This window comes from Paroedura picta, chromosome 10, assembly GCF_049243985.1.
Source record: "Paroedura picta isolate Pp20150507F chromosome 10, Ppicta_v3.0, whole genome shotgun sequence".
In the NCBI taxonomy this organism is placed as follows: domain Eukaryota; kingdom Metazoa; phylum Chordata; class Lepidosauria; order Squamata; family Gekkonidae; genus Paroedura; species Paroedura picta.
The window spans coordinates 70,293,572-70,311,754 of record NC_135378.1 but is presented as its reverse complement, the minus strand read 5'-3'; the positions used below and the strand labels follow the sequence as shown (position 1 = coordinate 70,311,754).

General features: G+C 48.3%; 1 protein-coding gene across 1 annotated transcript in view; it reads right to left on the bottom strand.

Moving 5' to 3' along the window:
- MANBA (mannosidase beta) overlaps positions 1-17,238 on the bottom strand; it is a 63,330-nt gene extending 46,092 nt beyond the window's left edge. Inside the window, exon 1 of the mRNA XM_077300762.1 lies at positions 16,844-17,238. Within this exon, the coding sequence (XP_077156877.1) occupies positions 16,844-17,044 (201 nt within the window). The 5' untranslated portion in view covers positions 17,045-17,238. The remainder of the gene's footprint in view (positions 1-16,843) is intronic.
- Between the last annotated feature and the right edge of the window lie 945 nt (positions 17,239-18,183).

Sequence of the window (18,183 nt, the reverse complement as noted above, 5' to 3'; positions counted from 1 at the left end):
AGCAAAGAGAAACCCAGTTTGCATCCCACGTAATACCAAGCCCTGCTCCTAGCTTACGGGAACAAGCCTCAGGTCTGTGCTTTCTCTCCTGCCCTTACCCATTCTCATTTCCTTTGGAGCTACATTAGAAGCGGAAACGATGGCTCGTGTTTCTCTTCCAGAACTGGAAATCAAAATCAGAGCGGAGTTTTCAATTTTTGCTTAGGGAACAAGCGCAACATGTAGTTTGCTGATTCAAAGGTAACTCCTACCTAGGTAACGCTGCCATCGCTGGCATGGGAAATACCTGGAGATTTCGAAGAAGTGTAGAAGAGGAGCTGTTTTTTTAATACCCTGCTTTTCACTACCCAAAGGAGTTCCAAAGTGGCTTACAAACCTTTTCCTTCCTCACCCCTACAACAGACACATTATTAGGTAGATGAGGCTGAGAGAGCTCTAACGGAACAGCTCTGAGAGAACAACTCTCTAAGAGAACTGTAACTGACCCAAAGTCACCCAGCAGGCTGCATGTGGAAGAGGAGGGAATCAAACCCAGATCTCCAGATTAGAGTCCGCAGCTCTTTAATCACTACACCCCACTGGCAAGAAGAGCCTGAGGATGGAGAGGTTTGAGGAGAGGACAATACCATAGAGCAGGGGTAGTCAAGCTGCGGTCCTCCAGATGTCCATGGACTACAATTCCAAGGAGCCCCTGCCATCAAATGCTGGCAGGGGCTCATGGGAATTGTAGTCCATGGACATCTGGAGGACCGCAGCTTGACTACCCCTGCCATAGAGTCCACATTCCAAAGTGGCCATTCTCCCCAGGTGAGTTGATCTCTGTCATCTGGAGACCACCTGTAATCCCAGGAGACCCCTGTCCACCACTTGGAAGGTGGCAGATCCTAGTCACATTCAAACGGGACCTGCACCAAGCTGCTGCTGCTGCTGCTATTCTCCTTGTGACGGAAAGGATCACGGAAACCCCTTTTCCGGTGACCCGTCGTGCACAGGCACATAATAAACTGTACCAATTTCTACTGGTCCTCTGAACCTTGCTCAGTTCAAACCCCAGCCCTGGTTTAAAAGCCAGTTCCCAAGCTGTGCCCTACAATCACCCCAGCGGACGCAAGCCTTTCCACAAAAAAGCTGCCTGCTGCTCTCCCGCAACTAAACTCAGTTGATATGTAGCAGCGCCGACTCCATTGATGAAATCTCCCCCTCACGTTAAAACGTGGCCCAAACGCAACGCCTCTATTATTAGCCAGGAGACTTGACTGAGCATGCACCGAGCTTGTCTCGTCCTGCCCAGGAAACTGGTCGGCATTTCTGTGGCATGTCTGTTATGCTCATTTCTCTCTCCCCTTCCGTTCCCCCCCTGTTCTCGGGGACATCTCGGAAAAGACGAACCAAGAGAGCACGGGTTAAATCATCGAGAGTTAATTCTCTTATCGCTGCCCCAGCAGAGCATGAATAAAGCATCCCTGGAGGGAATACACACTTGGTTGACCCTGGGATTTTATCTTCATTAAGCCAGCATTCGAAATGACTAGTCCTTTGAAAGCGACACAGCACCATCCCCTCCTCCCTCCGCTGACAGCGTTTCATAAAGATAACCTGCCATTTGAATAGAAGGGAGGAGGGGAGGGGAGGACCCAACCAAACCTTTAGCCAGCCTCGTATGTGCAAGTGCAATGCATATTTTAGTGAGCCGGTGCTAAATATAAACCCTGGCAGGAATATTTAGCACTCCCGTAGCAAACAAGGAGGCAGAGATAGCTTTCTGCTGTGGCTTCTCTAAGAGGCATCTGCAGAATAACTGATGTATCATCTGCACAGCAGGTTAATATTGCATTAAGTTACATCTTGGCTCCCGGATGTCACAAATAAAATGGGGAAACGCCCTGATCACACCAGAGACGGCTGCTTGACCTCTCATCCCCCAACCTCACCACACTTTGCTGGAACATCCACTTTTGCCTACTTTATACTGCATATCTTCCTTCCATCATAAATATTCTTGAGTGGCATTAAAGCTCAACAAAAATTGAGTCCCATAGTACCTTTAAGGCCAACAAAGATTTATTCAAGGCGTGAGCTTTCGAGTGCATGCGAACTTGAAAGCTCACGCCTTGAATAAATCTTTGTTGGTTTTAAAGGTGCTATGGGACTCAGTTTTTGTTGGGCCACTTCAGACCAACACGGCTACCCACTTGAATCTAGCTTTAAAACCCAAGAAGACGTTTGTCACTGAGATTAAAGATACATTTGGGGAGGGGAGGTAATTGCCCCAAAGTGTCCATCCTTCAAAGTGAGCCTCAGCAGCTTACAAGATACCAGGCAGATGCCTCATTCAAAGGACGCCTCATAGTGCTTCATGCCTACGTGTTTGCATGCATGCACATTAGAGATAAGGGGCTGGAACTTGTGACTCCTTTCAGTTACACTGAAGCCTCTGATTCTCTTCTACTAAGAGTTCCTTTGAGGGAGGAATACTTCCTACAGTGGAGGAATGACTCCTGATGCTGACAGGTTTCCTTTGAGACGCAAGTGTTCTCCTGCTTGAAGGGCATCTTTCTCTGTTGAAGGAAGCAAGACATGGGATGCAACCTGTCCCAAGATTCGCCTTCCCCCTATTTCCAAAAGACACAGTTTTTTTCCTCTGTGCTGTGGAGAGAAGGGAAGGGCAGCTAATCCCTTGCTCACCTCCTTTCAAAGGAGAGAGCTTCTTGTTCCCAGACATCCCTAGAAGAAAGGAGCTTCCTGTGGGTGGAGACAGGGAGATATATATGAGGTAGACCAAAGAAAGAAGGGGCTTTTGTCATGAAATTAGGAGCTTGCTCCGAGGGGGAAACAGGTGATCAGCCATCTTGGACCATGTGGATGCCAGGTGAGCTGAAATGCCATGAGAACTTTGGGAACTCCTTAAGCAAAGGTGCCTACCCTGTATTTAACATCAGATAAGGTATGTTTTAGCAGAGGGACAGAAGGATTGCGTTTCATCCAGTTTCTTTTACATCTTGGCTCTCTGACCACATTGAGCTCCCCCATTTCAGAAATTCTAGCCCAGTGCAAAGGGAAGACCTAGGGTCAGAGGAGGGGGCTTGGCAAGCAGCCACTCTTCTGGAGGGGTGTACCCTGCACAAAATTGTACCCACAGCACTCATGTTGCTGGGGCTGTGGGAGACAGAGAGCCAAGGCCTCAGGAGTGAGAGGGGAGCTAGGAGCCCTGGTCCTCCCAGCTTGTGGCCCGAGAGAAAGAGGGAGAGAGGGAGAGAGTTGGCAACCAGCTAGAAAAGGGGGTGGGCAAGGGGGAACAGGGCTTACAAAACAAAAACGAGCTGGTTCTGTCACACAACCCATGGTGTATCAACTCCTTCTCCCTTTTAAAATTAAACAAAGTGGCTTACAATAATAGATAAAATATACACAGTTAAGATCAAAATAAAACGGCAAACCCCAAATATTTTGGGATAAAATATGGGCAGGGATTTACGAGGGGCACAAAAAAGCAAGGATCATGCCTGGCAAACAGAATATGTAGGTAGGTTCATTCGTATTGGCTTCGCTCAAGGACAATGGAAAGGATAATGGAACTGCTTAGACTGGTCTTGATTCCGAAGAGCCAGGCAAAATGAGCACTGAATCAGTCATTCTCCCGGCAGTGAAAAATACTTTCCATAATTAAAGGTTCCTGTGAAACTCAGGGCATGTTTGCATGTAATCAGCCTCCCATAAAGGCCGGTGATTTGACTGTTTCTCCGTACCAGGAGTGATTCATTGATCCACTCACACCCACTGCAGGGATGCACCAGAAATGTGTGTCCTCAGAAGAGTTTACCCAACACACCTCTGCATGATTCACAGTTCTGGGCATACCTTCATTCCAGTGTCTCTATGACTGAGTGTAGAGTGTTTTTAGTCCTTCCAATAGCAAGACTCAGTTAAAGGAAGTCTACAAAACTGTTTTAGAATGAATGATCAGCAAACTAGAAGGAGTGAAAGGCCATCTAGCACAACTCTATACCATGGGACGCAGCAACCCTACCCCCCCCCCAAAAAAAAAACAACCCACACCCCATTATCAGCCTGCCCAACTGGTACAGATCACAAAGAGAAGGTATACAGCAGGGGTAGTCAAACTACAGTGCTGGCAGGGGCTCCTGGGAATTGTAGTCCATGGACATCTGGAAGGCCGCAGTTTGACTACCCCTGGCATCCAGCATTATTATTCCACACAACCTGCCCATATGGCACATTGCACAGATCAGATGCCTTCATGCAGTGCACCGAACCTGCGCAGTCCATGCACACGGGAGGTTTCGGTATGCACTGATGTCACACCTCTTCACACCTCTGACTTGGCAACAGCAGTGCCTGGAGGGGGTGGGCAGGTGGATCAGCAAAAACTGGGCCAAAGGTCCCACAGGAAAAGGTCCTTGGGGAGGTTTGTTTGCTAGAGGTCTGCATTCACGCCCCGACAGTCAGCCTCAACAGTGACTTCCCCAAACTGCAGACCGGCCAAAAGCCATCACGTTCTTTTAATTTTACTTCAGCTGCTGAGACGCGCAGAAATGGGGGAGGCGCACTTCAAAAAAAATTTCTTTTGCATTTTGCCTCAGGGTGGTGGTTGTGGTTGTTTTTAAAAGGGCATGATTTTCAGTGTGCTCAAATTTAGGAAGGAGGAGTTCACGAAGCAGCTTTCAGGTTGAAGAATGTAGACACCTGAAAATCATATCCTTAAAAAAAAAAGCCTGACTGAAATTAAAACGTTTGAATGCATTCCCCCTCAAGCACACACACACACACACAAAGCCGCAGAAGAGGGGAGGGAGAGAGAGAAAGTGCTCCCTGGATCCATACAATTTGATGACACAAGGTCCCTTTAAACTTTAAAAGGCTATTATTTTCCTTGGAGGCCTAGTCTATTTCCTGCAGGTGCTAGGCCTAGCCTCCAAGGTCTGGCCTACTTTCAGTGCCTCCCACCTGTACTTGTTTTTGCTTTGCTTTGTTTGTTTGGTTTTTTTTTTTTTGAGGTTTATCACCCTGAGAAGTGCTAAGGCCCATCATTTTCAATAGAGGCAAATCCAAATTCAAAAGCCAGATCTTCCTTGAGAGAATAATGGCTCTTTAAAGTTTAATGACACTGTTACAGAATAGCTGACAGCTCCCCTCCCTTTCCTCCCCACACCAAAACCGCAAAACACTCAGGAAATTCCAAGAGATAAATTACAATCACTCCTGGAATGTCACACGTATGGGGGGGGGGTCCATTTCAAATATCCCTGAGCTGGCTGAAAAATGACTAATTGGAGCTTTCAAGATGGCGCAGGCCCATCCGAATGTCCACCCCTACGGCAAAGGGTTTTGTGGAAGGGGTGTCCCTACACAATAAATTAAGTTCCGCCAAATACTGCAGAACCTGGCTGAATACTGTTGGTGGGTAGGGAGGGCGGTAGCAGAAGAATCCTAAAGGTTAGGCATTTACTCTCATGTTCTAGCATCCACTGGCTTCTGGTTGTTGGGCCTGGGGGTGTTATTTTGCTTACTAGAAGAAGAAGAAGAAGAGTTGGTTCTTATATGCCACTTTTCTCAACCTGAAGGAGTATCAAAGCGGCTTACATTCGCCTTTCCTTCCCTCTCCCCACAACAGACACCCTGTGAGGTAGGTGAGGCTGAGAGAGCCCTGATACTACTGAAGAAGAAGAATTGGCTCTTATATTCTGCTTTTCTCTACCAGAAGGAGTCTCAAAGAGGCTTACAATCACTTTCCCTTTCCTCTCCCCACCACAGACACCCTGTGAGGGAGGTGAGGCTTTGAGAGCCCTGATATTACTGCTCGGTCGGAACAGTTTTATCAGTGCCGTGGCGAGCCCAAGGTCACCCAACTGGCTGCATGTTGGGGGAGTGCAGAATCGAACCCGGCTCGCCAGATTAGACGTCCGCAATCCTAGCCACTACACCAAACTGGCTCTCTACATAGATTTCAGATATTTTCTGAAGGGACATGAAACAGTTTGCCAAAAATCCCTCCATACAGCCACAATGCCATTTATCTCTGTATCCAATGGTTCCGTGGTGAGAGTGATTTCAGGATCTAAGGGTATTCTTACTCTGCAACACACTGGGCATGAACTTCATGTCCACCGCCCAAGGCCGTTTGTGTTTCAACACAGGTCTAAGTTCAGCAGGACTTTGTATCAAGTGAGGGTGCCCAGGACGGCAGCATTACCGGCCCCGTTTCAGCAAACCCATTAACACTGTGGATCCTTGCTGAGAAAGCCCTTCCACACACGCTGGACCATGCACTTCCAATCCATTTTAAATGCACTTGTGGTGGGTAAAACAGCAAAATCAACTTGCCAACCACTGCAAAAGTGTTATGGGAGTGGCTTATTCAGTGTAGTGGTGTGGGAGTGGCTTATTCAGTATGCGTGTCAAAGCTCTGCATCACAGCACCAGTCCAGCCAAATGTGTCAGGCAGTCATGGCTTCAGAAAACAACACTGAGACCTTGGGAGTTCTGCTCATAAACCCACAAGGAGTAGCTGGTGTGTGGCTACAGTGATCCCTTCCCCTTTGGTTAGGACTGCCAACTCTGGGTTGGGAAAGGCCTAGAGATTTGTGTGGTGGTTTGGGATGGGGGTGAGACTTCAGTGGGGTAAAAGCCACAGGGCTCGCCCTCTGTGGCAGCCATTTTCTCTGTCCTCTAGGTCCCGCTTGGAGGCTGGCAGCCCTACCTTTGTGGGAATGATAACAGCTGAACAATGCCATGTTTGGGCTCATAACCACAGTCAGATCTTGGAAGCCAAGCAGGACCAACCCTGGCAAGTATTTGTATGGGAGACCTCCAGGGATTTGGGTGATAATTCCTCCAAAGAACGCTAGGGGTCATGACGCCAATGCCAAGGCAGGAAATGACAAAACCCCTTCTGAACGTCCCTAGTCTGGTTGCCAGACGATCCTCAGATCTCCTGACTATGCAACACACGGCATACACTAAATAGATATAAACACCTCTTCCCTCTCAACAATGTTGATGAGCAGCCTGGGAGGCAGGTAGGCTAGTGCCAGTGGTACCAAGAGCCTTATTTGCTTCCTTGCTGCCCAGAAAACAGCAATGGTTGCTGATCGTTGTTGCTCCCCCATCCAAGAGAACAGCAATGCTCCTACTTGCAAGTCTGCAATGCTCTCGAGCAGCACTAGGTCCTCCTGCCCTGGACCAGGCAGAGAGGCTGAAGGACAACAGGATGGCCGCAGGCTTGATGGAGCCAACACAGACATGCCCAGGGCCCCCAACAGGGCCCCTAAATCTGGAACCTACCCATAAGGTTCCGCACGTGAAGCTGCCTTATGCTGAATCAGACCAGCTGTCCATACCGGCAACAGCTCTCCAGGGTCTCAGGCCAAGGCCTTTCGCATCACCTCGTACCTGATCCTTGACTGGAGATGCCAGAGGTTGAACCAGGGACCTTCCGCATGCCAAACAGATAGAAACATAGAGTTGGAAGGGGCCAAGCAGGCCATCTAGTCCAGCCTCCTGCTCAATGCAGGATCAGCCCAAAGCATCCAGACGTTGCTTGAAGACTGCCAGTGAGGGGGAGCTCACCGCCTCCTGAGGAAGCCCCTTCCACTGTCTTATGCATCGTCTCAATTTTGCCCACCTTCTTTATGAAGTGAGGCCTCAAGAACTGCACATGGTACTACAGGTGCAGTCTAATAACTCAGCAACAGTTCCTTCCTGCAGATGTGGCAATGAAAACTGTGCTGTCGTTTTGTAATAGCCACCTTTGACAGCTGAATTTTCTTATGCAGGCCCAATAATCCAGCTGCATATGACTGCTACAGCACAGCCCTAGTGCAATAGCAGCTGCAGAGATGTTTCAACAGAGTGTGGAATTTATCTATTTATATTATAGCAGAGTTACCCACAGGAGTCCTATAATAATACAAAATATGTAGCCAGTAGGTTTAGTGGTCATGCAGGCAGATTGAACAATCCCCCTAAAAACTAATATCTAATTTTTCAATCCATTCAATAGCAGGTGGAGAGAGTACACGGTGTTTCATCATATCTCCCTGGAAAGCATGATGCTCACATTCCTGTGACAGATGGAAAATAGCTTGGCAGGCTGCACCACAATGACATTCGGGACCTGGTATTTTGCTCCATTTAAACAACCGGTTGGCACAACTGCCAAAGCCTGTTTGCATTCTGTTAGTCGTCTTCCATACTTTACATGGCAAGGAAAATCCTGTGGGCCACGCGTTGGTGTGTATCAGGTTAAGGATATTGGGTGGAACAGATTTCATTACCCAGATCGAAATGTTGTGATTGCAGGATTTGTGCACATCTTATCGCCAGGTATGCAAAAAAAGACAACAGGGCTGTGAACTGTTTTTCATGGAATAAATGGCCAGTTCAGTTCTGCAGAAGAGCAGAAAGGAAATATGTTTATTCCGTTGGCTGTTGAGAGAGCTTTGAATCTGCAGAAATGCATAGTATTCTCAAGGGGAAATTATTCCCATATTTCTACAAGCTGCAGAATAATTAAGGCCAGACATGTAGCTTGCATTCTGTTGATTCCTAAGATATGTAATGCTGTAAGCGTCTCAGAGCAAGCTGCAACATTAAATCAGACATGAAGAAAATTTGGAAACTGGATAGAAAATATTGCCTGAATTTTCTTGTAGTATAAAGTGCCATCGCTCAGTTGCAAGTGTGTATTTTTTCCATTACAGATGTGTTCAAGTATATCCCCCTCCCTTCTCCAAAATACTCTTTTTTTCAAGAGGCAAGCCAACATAGTACATAGGCTCCAGCGAGGCATTACAGGCTCCCTTGTAGGAGTTTTTGACCCAGTGGTAACCACTGATTTGTCATTCCTGGGCCTGGAAAAAGTTATATAAAATCTGACCATTGTTACACAGGCTGACTTTAGCACAAATTGGCTATTTGTATCCAAATACAATCACAGTTTCTAGGCAGAATCTCAGAAGACATACGGGGAGTAGAATGTGTGCAGGGCAGCCGTCCCCTATGTAGGGTCCAAATCTGCTCTAATCCTATAATCAGGAGCTATGCAGATACTTTTCCTTCATTTATTTAATGCACATGGGCCAGAGACTTCAGATCTTCTGTCTCTGGGTTCCTGGGGCAGAGAAGTACGATGTGTTCAGAGCTGCTGGGTCTCTTAGCCTCAATCCAGGGGATGTTGGATTGGCTCACAAAGGCAGCATGCCTGGCTGATTTAGGCTCACCGCCAGAATGAAGAATGGACGTCAAGTCAAGGACCACATCTAGAGGACGGTGCCACTTTTGAAGTGGGCATGCTAGCTCTGAGCTGGGAAATCTCTGGAGATCTGACAGGATTCAGAAGGGATGTGATGTCACAGAGCCCGTCCTCTCAAGCCACCATTTTCTCCAGGTATCTGACAAAGGCAGTTTTGACTCTCGAAAGCTCATACCCCTTAAATATTTTTAGTTTCTAAAGTGTGACTGAAGTCAGATTTAGCTATTCCACTTCAGACAAACATGAATGCCCTCTAAAATTATTTTCTCCAAGGGAACTTGGTAGACTGAAGATCCCTTGTCAATGTGGGAGAACTCCCTGGGCCCATCTGGAGATTGGACTCTATTTTAAAGGCTCCTAGTTAGATGCCAGGTCTTCCTCATTCTGACATGCTGGCACCCAATTGTAAGGTAAAAGATTAAGGACAGACAAAAGGAAATACTTCTTAACTCAACATATGTAACGACATCGGGGAATTCACTATCAGTGGATGGCTATGAGCATTAAAAGGACTGAAAGGGGGGGGGGGTAAACAGGTAGTGTAGTGGTTGGGAGTGCGGACTTCTAATCTGGCATTCCAGGTTTGATTCTGCACTCCCCCATGAGCAGCCAGCTGGGTGACCTTGGGCTTGCCATGGTGCTGATAAAGCTGTTCTGGCCAAGCAGTAATATCAGGGCTCTCTCAGCCTCAACCACCCCACAGGGTGTCTGTTGTGGGGAGATGAAAGGGGACTGTAAGCTGCTTTGAGACTTCTTTGAGTAGAGAAAACTGGCATATAAGAACCAATTCTTCTGAAAAAGGGGGTGGGAGTAAACAGATAGACCTCTCAATAGTTACCAAGCCTTAGGGTGCATCCAAACAACATTTTCCACTCAAGCCATGCACTTTTGTCAGTAGAACATTCCTGCCTCCCCAGGAAAGCCACTGATCATCCCCAAATTCTACTCCTGGGGGCCAAACAACCCTCAGGAACAGCATAACAGACGAATCAGGGGCCTGCAACAAACAGAGCGAATTGGTGGAAATTTCACCAACTTCTCTGTTGTTCAAATACTTGAACTGGATCCAACCTGTGGTGGCTAAAGGAAACAGTAAACCACAAAGCAGCATTGCCGGGAGGCAACATCAGCGGAAGTCCTTGGCCGCTATGCCCTGCTTGTGGCCCCTCCAAGATAACTGGTTGGCCACTGTGTGAGACAGGATGGTGGGCCAGATGGACTACTAGTCTGATCCAGCATGGCTCTTCTTGTGTTCTTGTGGTCTCAGAGGCAGACTCTCTGCCACTGTGCTCTTGAGAGCCAGCGTGGTAAAGTGGTTAAGAGCGACAGCTTCTAATCTGGCAAGCTGGCTTTGATTCCTGCTTCTCCCCCACGTGCAGCCAGCTGGGTGACCTTGGGCTCATTACAGCCCTGATGGTGCTGTTCTGACCTAGCAGCCCTGTCAGAAGCTCTCTCAGCCCCACCTACCTCAGGGGTGTTTGCGTTGGGGAGAGGAAAGGACAGCAATGATATGCGAATCTGAGAGTCCTTTGGGAAGCAAGGCAAGGTATAAAAACCAACTCTTCTTCTCTAACAGCCCTCAGACCTGAAGCAGATTAACATGTTTCTAGAAGGAGAAGCCCGCTGGCTGATCCTTTCAGCAAAAAAGCTGCTCCTGACAAATTAAGTCGCTTCAAGAAATAGGGCCGCGAAGCTCCTGCAGGTGGGCTGCTGCCTCCAGGCCACAATCTATCACCCTCTGAAGAATCCACATTAAGTGATTTGGCTCTGTAGCTGGTTGTGGTGCAGGAGAGAGGGGGAAGTCCTTGCATGTCTTCACTATATCAGAATCTTTTCCACACACAAGTTGTGCAGCCAGATTGGCACTCATGCGCCTAGTTGCTTACACAGCCGAGATTCGGACTGCACATGAAATTGCATCCATTTTACCTCTCCAGGTTTTCAAGTGGGATCTAAAATTGTTGTTTGGCTTCTGCTGATCTTAGCTAAACTATTGTTGTTAATGGCAGAAAGTGAAGAGGAACTAAAGAGCCTGTTGATGCGGGTGAAGGAGGAGAGTGCAAAAGTTGGCTTGAAACTCAACATCAAGAAAACAAAGATCATGGCATCCGGCCCTCTCAATTCCTGGCAAATAGATGGGGGAGAAATGGAGATAGTGACAGATTTTATTTTCCTGGGCTCCAAGATCACTGCAGATGGGGACTGCAGCAAAGAAATTAAAAGACGCTTGCTCCTGGCGAGGAAAGCTATGGCAAATCTAGACAGCATCCTAAAAAGCAGAGACGTCACCCTGCCAACAAAAGTGCGTTTAGTCAAGGCTATGGTATTCCCAGTTGCAATGTATGGCTGTGAAAGTTGGACCATAAGGAAGGTCGAGCGTCAAAGAATTGAGGCTTTTGAACTCTGTTGCTGGAGAAGACTCTTGCGAGTCCCTTGGATTGCAAGGCGAACAAACCGGTCAGTCCTAGAGGAGATCAGCCCTGACTGCTCCTTAGAAGGCCACATCCTGAAGATGAAACTCAAATACTTTGGCCACCTCATGAGAAGGAAGGACTCCCTGGAGAAGAGCCTAATGCTGGGAGCAATCGAGGGCAAAAGAAGAAGGGGACAACAGAGAATGAGGTGGCTGGATGGAGTCACTGAAGCAGTCGGTGCAAACTTAAATGGACTCCAGGGAATGGTAGAGGACAGGAAGGTCAGGAGGATCATTGTCCATGGGGTCGTGATGGGTCGGACACGATTTCGCACCTAACAACAAATTGTTGTGAGCCGGGAGCCACAGCATACAAATGTAATTATAAACAAAACAAAAATGAATAAACTCCACTCATCAGTGCTGCAGAACTTGCTAATTGTGTGTGCATTACGGTGCAACCCTAAGCAAAGTTTTTATAGCCTTCTAAACCCACTGAGTTCAGTGAGCTTTGAAGGGTGCAACTCTTTATCCCCTTTAAAGTCGCAAAAACTGCACTGCCAGGTTATTGTAGAGTTTAAATTATCCCCTTTCAAGGGCTGTGTTCAGTTTAATCATTGCTAATATTGAATTTCTAATACGGTTTTTAAGGTGTGCCCAGAACACTGGGGCTAAGTTAGGGCAGAAATATTTTAAATACATTCAGGATGTTTTTACACCAAACGACCAGTTTTTACGCCAAACATCCCAGTTGAATAATTCCTCAAAAACGAGCATTTTAAACTGGAGTTTTCGTTTTCAGCTCAGCCATCCGGTTATGAGTCATATCTTCCACTACCCTTGAACAACTTAATAACAACATTGATACACTCTGTGAAAAACCCAGCGTGGTGTACACTGGTATAAATAAGTACAGTATTACAGGCATTAAACATTTCTGCAAGACCCATGCATTTACAAAAATACAGTCACATTATTTAATCTTGAGCTCTAACAATGTTTTCTTCCATGTTTCTCAAGTTCTTTATTCAAACAACCTGCAAAAGGCTTATTATTTAAAATAACCCTCTGTGTATATCTAACTAGTGCTGATCTCTCGGGGTAGTTCTTAAACCTCCTTTCTTTTGTAAAGGAGGGGGCGTTTTCTACCTTCCCTGGCTGTGGACACAGTGGCTATGGTTCCAATGAGGACCCAGCCTGACTCACATCGCCTCCCTGTCCTCCATTTTATTCTCACAACAATCCTATGGGGTATACTAGGCTGAGTCTGTGTGACAGGCCTAAAGTGACCTAGCAGGCTTCCAGGGCAGAGCAGGGAACCTGAGCCTGGGTCTGGGTCTCTTAGATCTATAGCCTAACCTCTGTACCATGCAGGATCTGAGAGGTCAGGGAAGCTGTTAACCCAGCTTGGTGTAGTGGTTAGGAGCACCAATTTCTAATCTGGCAAAACGGATTTAATTCTGCTCTCCCTCACATGCAGCCAGCTGGGTGACCTTGGGCTCGTTACAGCCCTGATAGTTGCTGTTCTCACCCAGCAGCCCCATCTACCTCATAGGACGTTAGGATGTCTGTTGTGGGGAGAGGAAGAGAAGGCGATGGTAAGCTGCTTTGACACCCCTTCAGGTAGAGAAAAGTGGGGTCCAAAAGCCAACTCTTCTTCTTCCAGTACTTCCTTAAAGTAGCTCTCTGATGTCCTTCTTCCCCTTCCACCATCCATTATTCATCAGCACTGGGACAGTATATAGGGACATGGTTGTCAATAAAGGCGAAGACCGGTTATTCACAGGATGTATGTCTGACACCTCTGCTGTAGGAGTTTTTTTTATTATTCTTAATTTTGATTTATAGCCTGCCACTCCCACTCAAGCTGACTTGCCGGCAGGTTACACATTTAAAAGCGCAATAAAAATACTTTATCCCTCCTGGGAATTGTAGTCCACGGACATCTGGAGGGCCGCAGTTTGACTACCCCTGTTCTAGCCAGTCCAGAGGGGGGGAGAGATAGGTCTAATTACCCTGGCCTCACCCACAAACCTGGTGGAAGAGCTCCATCTTACAGGCGCTGTGGAACTGAGAAAGCTCCGACAGGGCCTTCAGCTCATCCAGGAGCTCATTCCCCCAGGTCGGGGCCAGGACCGAAAAGACCTGGGCACGGGCCAAGGCCAAACATACCTCTCATGGGCCAGGGATCACCAGCAAGTTTTCACCCATAGACCAAAGAGCCCTGCGGGGGAGGGGCTAGGAGGGTAGTCGTTCCCATAGATATGTGAGGCCCAGGCCGCGGATGACCTTAGAGGTCAATACTGAAACCTTGAACCTGATCTGGGCCACAACTGGCAACCAGCACAGCTGCCTCAGCACAGCTGGATATGGGCCCTCCATGGTGTACCTGTGAGGACCCTAGCAGCTGCATTTTGTACCAGCTGCAGTTTCCAGGTCAAGGGCCCACGTAGAGTGAGTTACGGAAGTCAATTCTGGAGGTGACCGTTGCATGGATCCCTGTGGCCAAGTGATCCGAGGACAGATAGGGCACTAGTTTTCAAAACAAAAGACAAACAGAGCTGGTTGCTATTGCCTGCCTCTGGGTAGCCACTATGGAATTCCTTGACAGGTTTCCATTTATCTCCTACCCAGGGGCTGATCTCAATTAGGTTCTGAGATCTGATGAGATCAGACTAGCTTGGGCCATCCAGGTCAGGGCAATTACCAAGCCAACCAGTGTTAATTACTTGATTTCTGTAGTACACAAGGACTAGTTTCCACCAAGGAGAGCCAGCATGGTGTAGTGGTTAGGAGTGCAGCCTTCTAATCTGGCAAGCTTCTTCTTCTAATGTGCCTATGGATCATCCTGCTTCAGACTGCTGGCAGGAGCTCAAATAAATCCACAAACAAAATGTCACATTGAAAACTGAACATGTTTGGGAGAAGGCTGGGCTAGAGCCCTTCTCCCCAAGATCCAAGCTGCATGTGGGGCCTTGTGTGAAATGTCAGTGAAACCCCAATTTGCAATGACAAGCACAAACGTTGTGTGTTAAGTCACACCCACACACTCCTGTCACACCCACACACTCCTGCACTCCTGTCACTCTTCGCTTTGTTAACTCAGCCTGATAAGAAACTACTGGCTTTTAAACAAACTCTTGTTTCCCATGGGGTCTGAATGAGGAAGAACTTGAGTAAATTGACCCCTGGGACTCTCCCCTACTCTAGAATGCCTGTTTGATGGTGGCACACTAATTTCAAGGCATTCAGACATCACAGGCAACTGTGGTTTGTTTTAAATTGTAGTTTGTTTCCATGTTCTGCCTGAAAGGGAATGGGGGAAGCTCAAAGGCATGGTGAATCCCCACGGTAGCAAACTGAAATTAAGCTTAGCACATCAGAGGGATAGCGGTGTTGTAGCAAAATTAGACAAGAATACAGGAGCACCTTCAAGACTAATATTTATTTCAGAATGAGCTTTTGCAAGTAAAAACTCACTTTTTCAAACGCTCAGCTTATTTTGTTTGTTTTACAAACATTATACCCCGCCCCCTCATTATGACCAACAAGGTGGCTGATTAAAACATATATAATAAAAATCACATCTTCATATCATTAAAACAATTAAAACCAGAGCTAACATACAAAATAATGACAGGAAGCCGGGATCACTGAGTGAATGTCAAGCAAAACAAAATGTCTTCATTTGGGGAAAGAAGGCAACAGAAGGGGGAAAACTTGTCATTCTGACAACAAAGTTTCAGAGCTTTGGTGCCCTGAGCTTTAAGGCCCTCTGTCAGATTTAGGGATGCCTAACTCCCATGTGGGGGTCCCTTGGTTTTGGGTGCTTCTCCCAACAAGGGGGGGGGAGTATCCCCCCCAAAATGGGCAAGAAGCCGGAGATAAACAAAACATGCCTACATCACCTGGAAATGACATAGGCCCATCAGGGACAACAGAGGGCCACGCTCTGTTATTTGGGCAAAACTCTATGGTAGAAGCCAAATCTATCACAGAGGTTTTGCCCACAAGCCACAGCATAACCCCCAAAGTCCCCATGTCATGATTATTTTCAGTTTATTTCCTTCCTGCTCCAGGCCAGTATATGCCCGCTTCCCTGACAGCTGGTCCAAGGGAGCCGGTAACCCTTTTCGAATTGCTACCCACCTAATCTTAGAAAGCAGGGAAGCCCAAAGCAAATTTTCCAAAGATCACTGTAGTGGCCAGATGGGTCCAGAGGAAGACATCTGAATGCAATTATATCATCTACCAAAAGGATATTGTTTTCATGCATGAGAGGGCTCAGATGTGTGGCCTATGCTCTGAAGCTGTACAATCCAAAACAGTTCTAAATTAATGTTCTGATTCAATATAAGGTAGCCCCATGTGCTGGAGACAGAAAATTGTGATGACTGAGGGTATGCACTCTTAAATCCACTGTGTTTATTTGAAGGGGTATGTCTTAGTAACACAAATACAGAAGGTCCTAGGTTCAATCCCTTACATCACCAATTACAAGGAATAGCTCAGGGGTAGTCAAACGGCATTCGCTGCCAGGGGCTCATGGGAATTGTAGTCCATGGACATCTGGAGGGCCGCGGTTTGACTACCCCTGGAATAGCTAGTAGATGATGCAAAAGACCTCTGCCCAGACCCTCAAGAGTCACTGCCGGGTCCATTATGCACAACAGGAAACCTCACAGAGATCAGTCCCCCTGGAGAAAATGGCTGCTTTGGTGTGTAGATTCCATAGGATTGTACTCCACTGAGATCCCACCCTGCCCCAAATCTCACCAGCTCCAACTCCAAAGTCTCCAGGTTTTTCTCAACCCAGAGCTGGCAACTACCCCACAGGGCTGTTGCGAGGACAAAAGGAAGGAGAGGTAGTGGGACAACACTGGGGAGAAAGGTGGGCATACACCGTTCAAACAGCTGTGGGGGGGGGGGTAGGAAAGTCGTTGAAGTGCACCTTTTATGGCCACGCCTCCCAAACGGTTACGCCCCCAACTGTTTTCCTACCCAATTAGCAGTATGCATACATATACTTATATATAAACAACCAAAACCATTTCCCTCCCCCCTTTGCAAGGTCCACTGCGATTACCACCAGGCTGCAGAGCGTGGCTCAGCGATCCAGCAACTCTGTAGCCGGCGGACCGGCGGGCGTCGATCGGTACCTGGATGAGCCCGTGCCGGAGCAAGGCGGTGTGCGCGCACCCGGGGACATCCCCGCTCAGCACCAGCGAGCCGTTGCCATTGCTCAGCCGCCAGCTGCCCCGCAGGCTCCACCGGGCGAGAGCCGCCGGCCCTTCGCTCCCCGCCAAGGCGGCCGAGAGCAGCAGGAGGAGCAGAGGCTCCCTCCTTCCCTCCGGAGGCATGCCGCCGCCGCCGCCGCCCCCCGGCTAGGGCAGTGAGAGCCCGCTGGAAGGGGACGGGGCGCTGGGGAGGTCCCCCCCGGCGAGGCGCCTCCGGGCTTCCCCGCCGCACATTTGGCCAGCTCAGCTGAGCGCCCCCGGGAAGGCGGAACCTCCCCTGCGCCTTCGCCCTCTGCGCAGCGGACAGAGCGCCTGCGTACTCCCTCGTCCTCGCTTGCCGCCGCCGGGCTCGGGACGACGGGGCTGTTCTCGCCTGGGCATTTCACGCGCCAGCCGGTTGCCTGCAACGAGCCCCGCGAGCGCTCCTGCGAGCCCGGCCTGGCCCCTGCGTCCGATGGAGCCGCAGCGGGGGTGAAGGACCGACCGACCGCCTCGCTCTTCTAAGGTGTCATCCGTGCAAGAATGGCGTGTCTGCTAGCCGGGGGAATTCTCGTCTAGAAACGAGCTGATAATCCCTTAGAGCAGGGATCCTCAACCTGGGGTCCTCCAGATGTTCATGGACTGCAATTCCCATGCTGGCAGGGGCTCATGGGAATTGTAGTCCATGAGCATCTGGAGGACCACAGGTTGACTACCCCTGCCTTAGGGCTAGGGAGAAGAGGTGAGGATGTTTCTGTTGGAGATTGCAGCTCAGCGTGCAAGGGGAAAGGGTTAGGAGCATGCTCTCACCGAGGTTCCCTTGGGGGTTGGCCGACCCCTTGTTTGCCTTCTGGTTCCACTCTAAGTTTCCTCTTCTCATACATGGGCTTGGAGCTGTAGTAAGTTGGTCGGACTTGAAGTCAGTCACTTCCCAGCAAGTTTAAATGTACCTACGTGAACATGTCCAGTAAGATGTGATTGTATTTTTTGTTAAGTAAAATTTCTTTCTCTTGTTGCCATTGGAGTTGGGTCATCTTTGTAGTTTGTTTGAACAGGATCTCCCCCTTAACGGTGAAGCATGGATGATCTGTGCAAAGCTTCTGTGCAATTAATTTTTTTACATTTAACCCAAAGCTTTAGCATGATGCCCCTTTCAGAATCACACAGAGCTGGAAGTAACTACAAAGGGGTATTCAAGCCAAACCCCCACCACCACCTACTCAGGGACTTAGAAAGCACACACCCATTTCACCTGTCTGGATTCAGCATATCAAAGCCCCGCA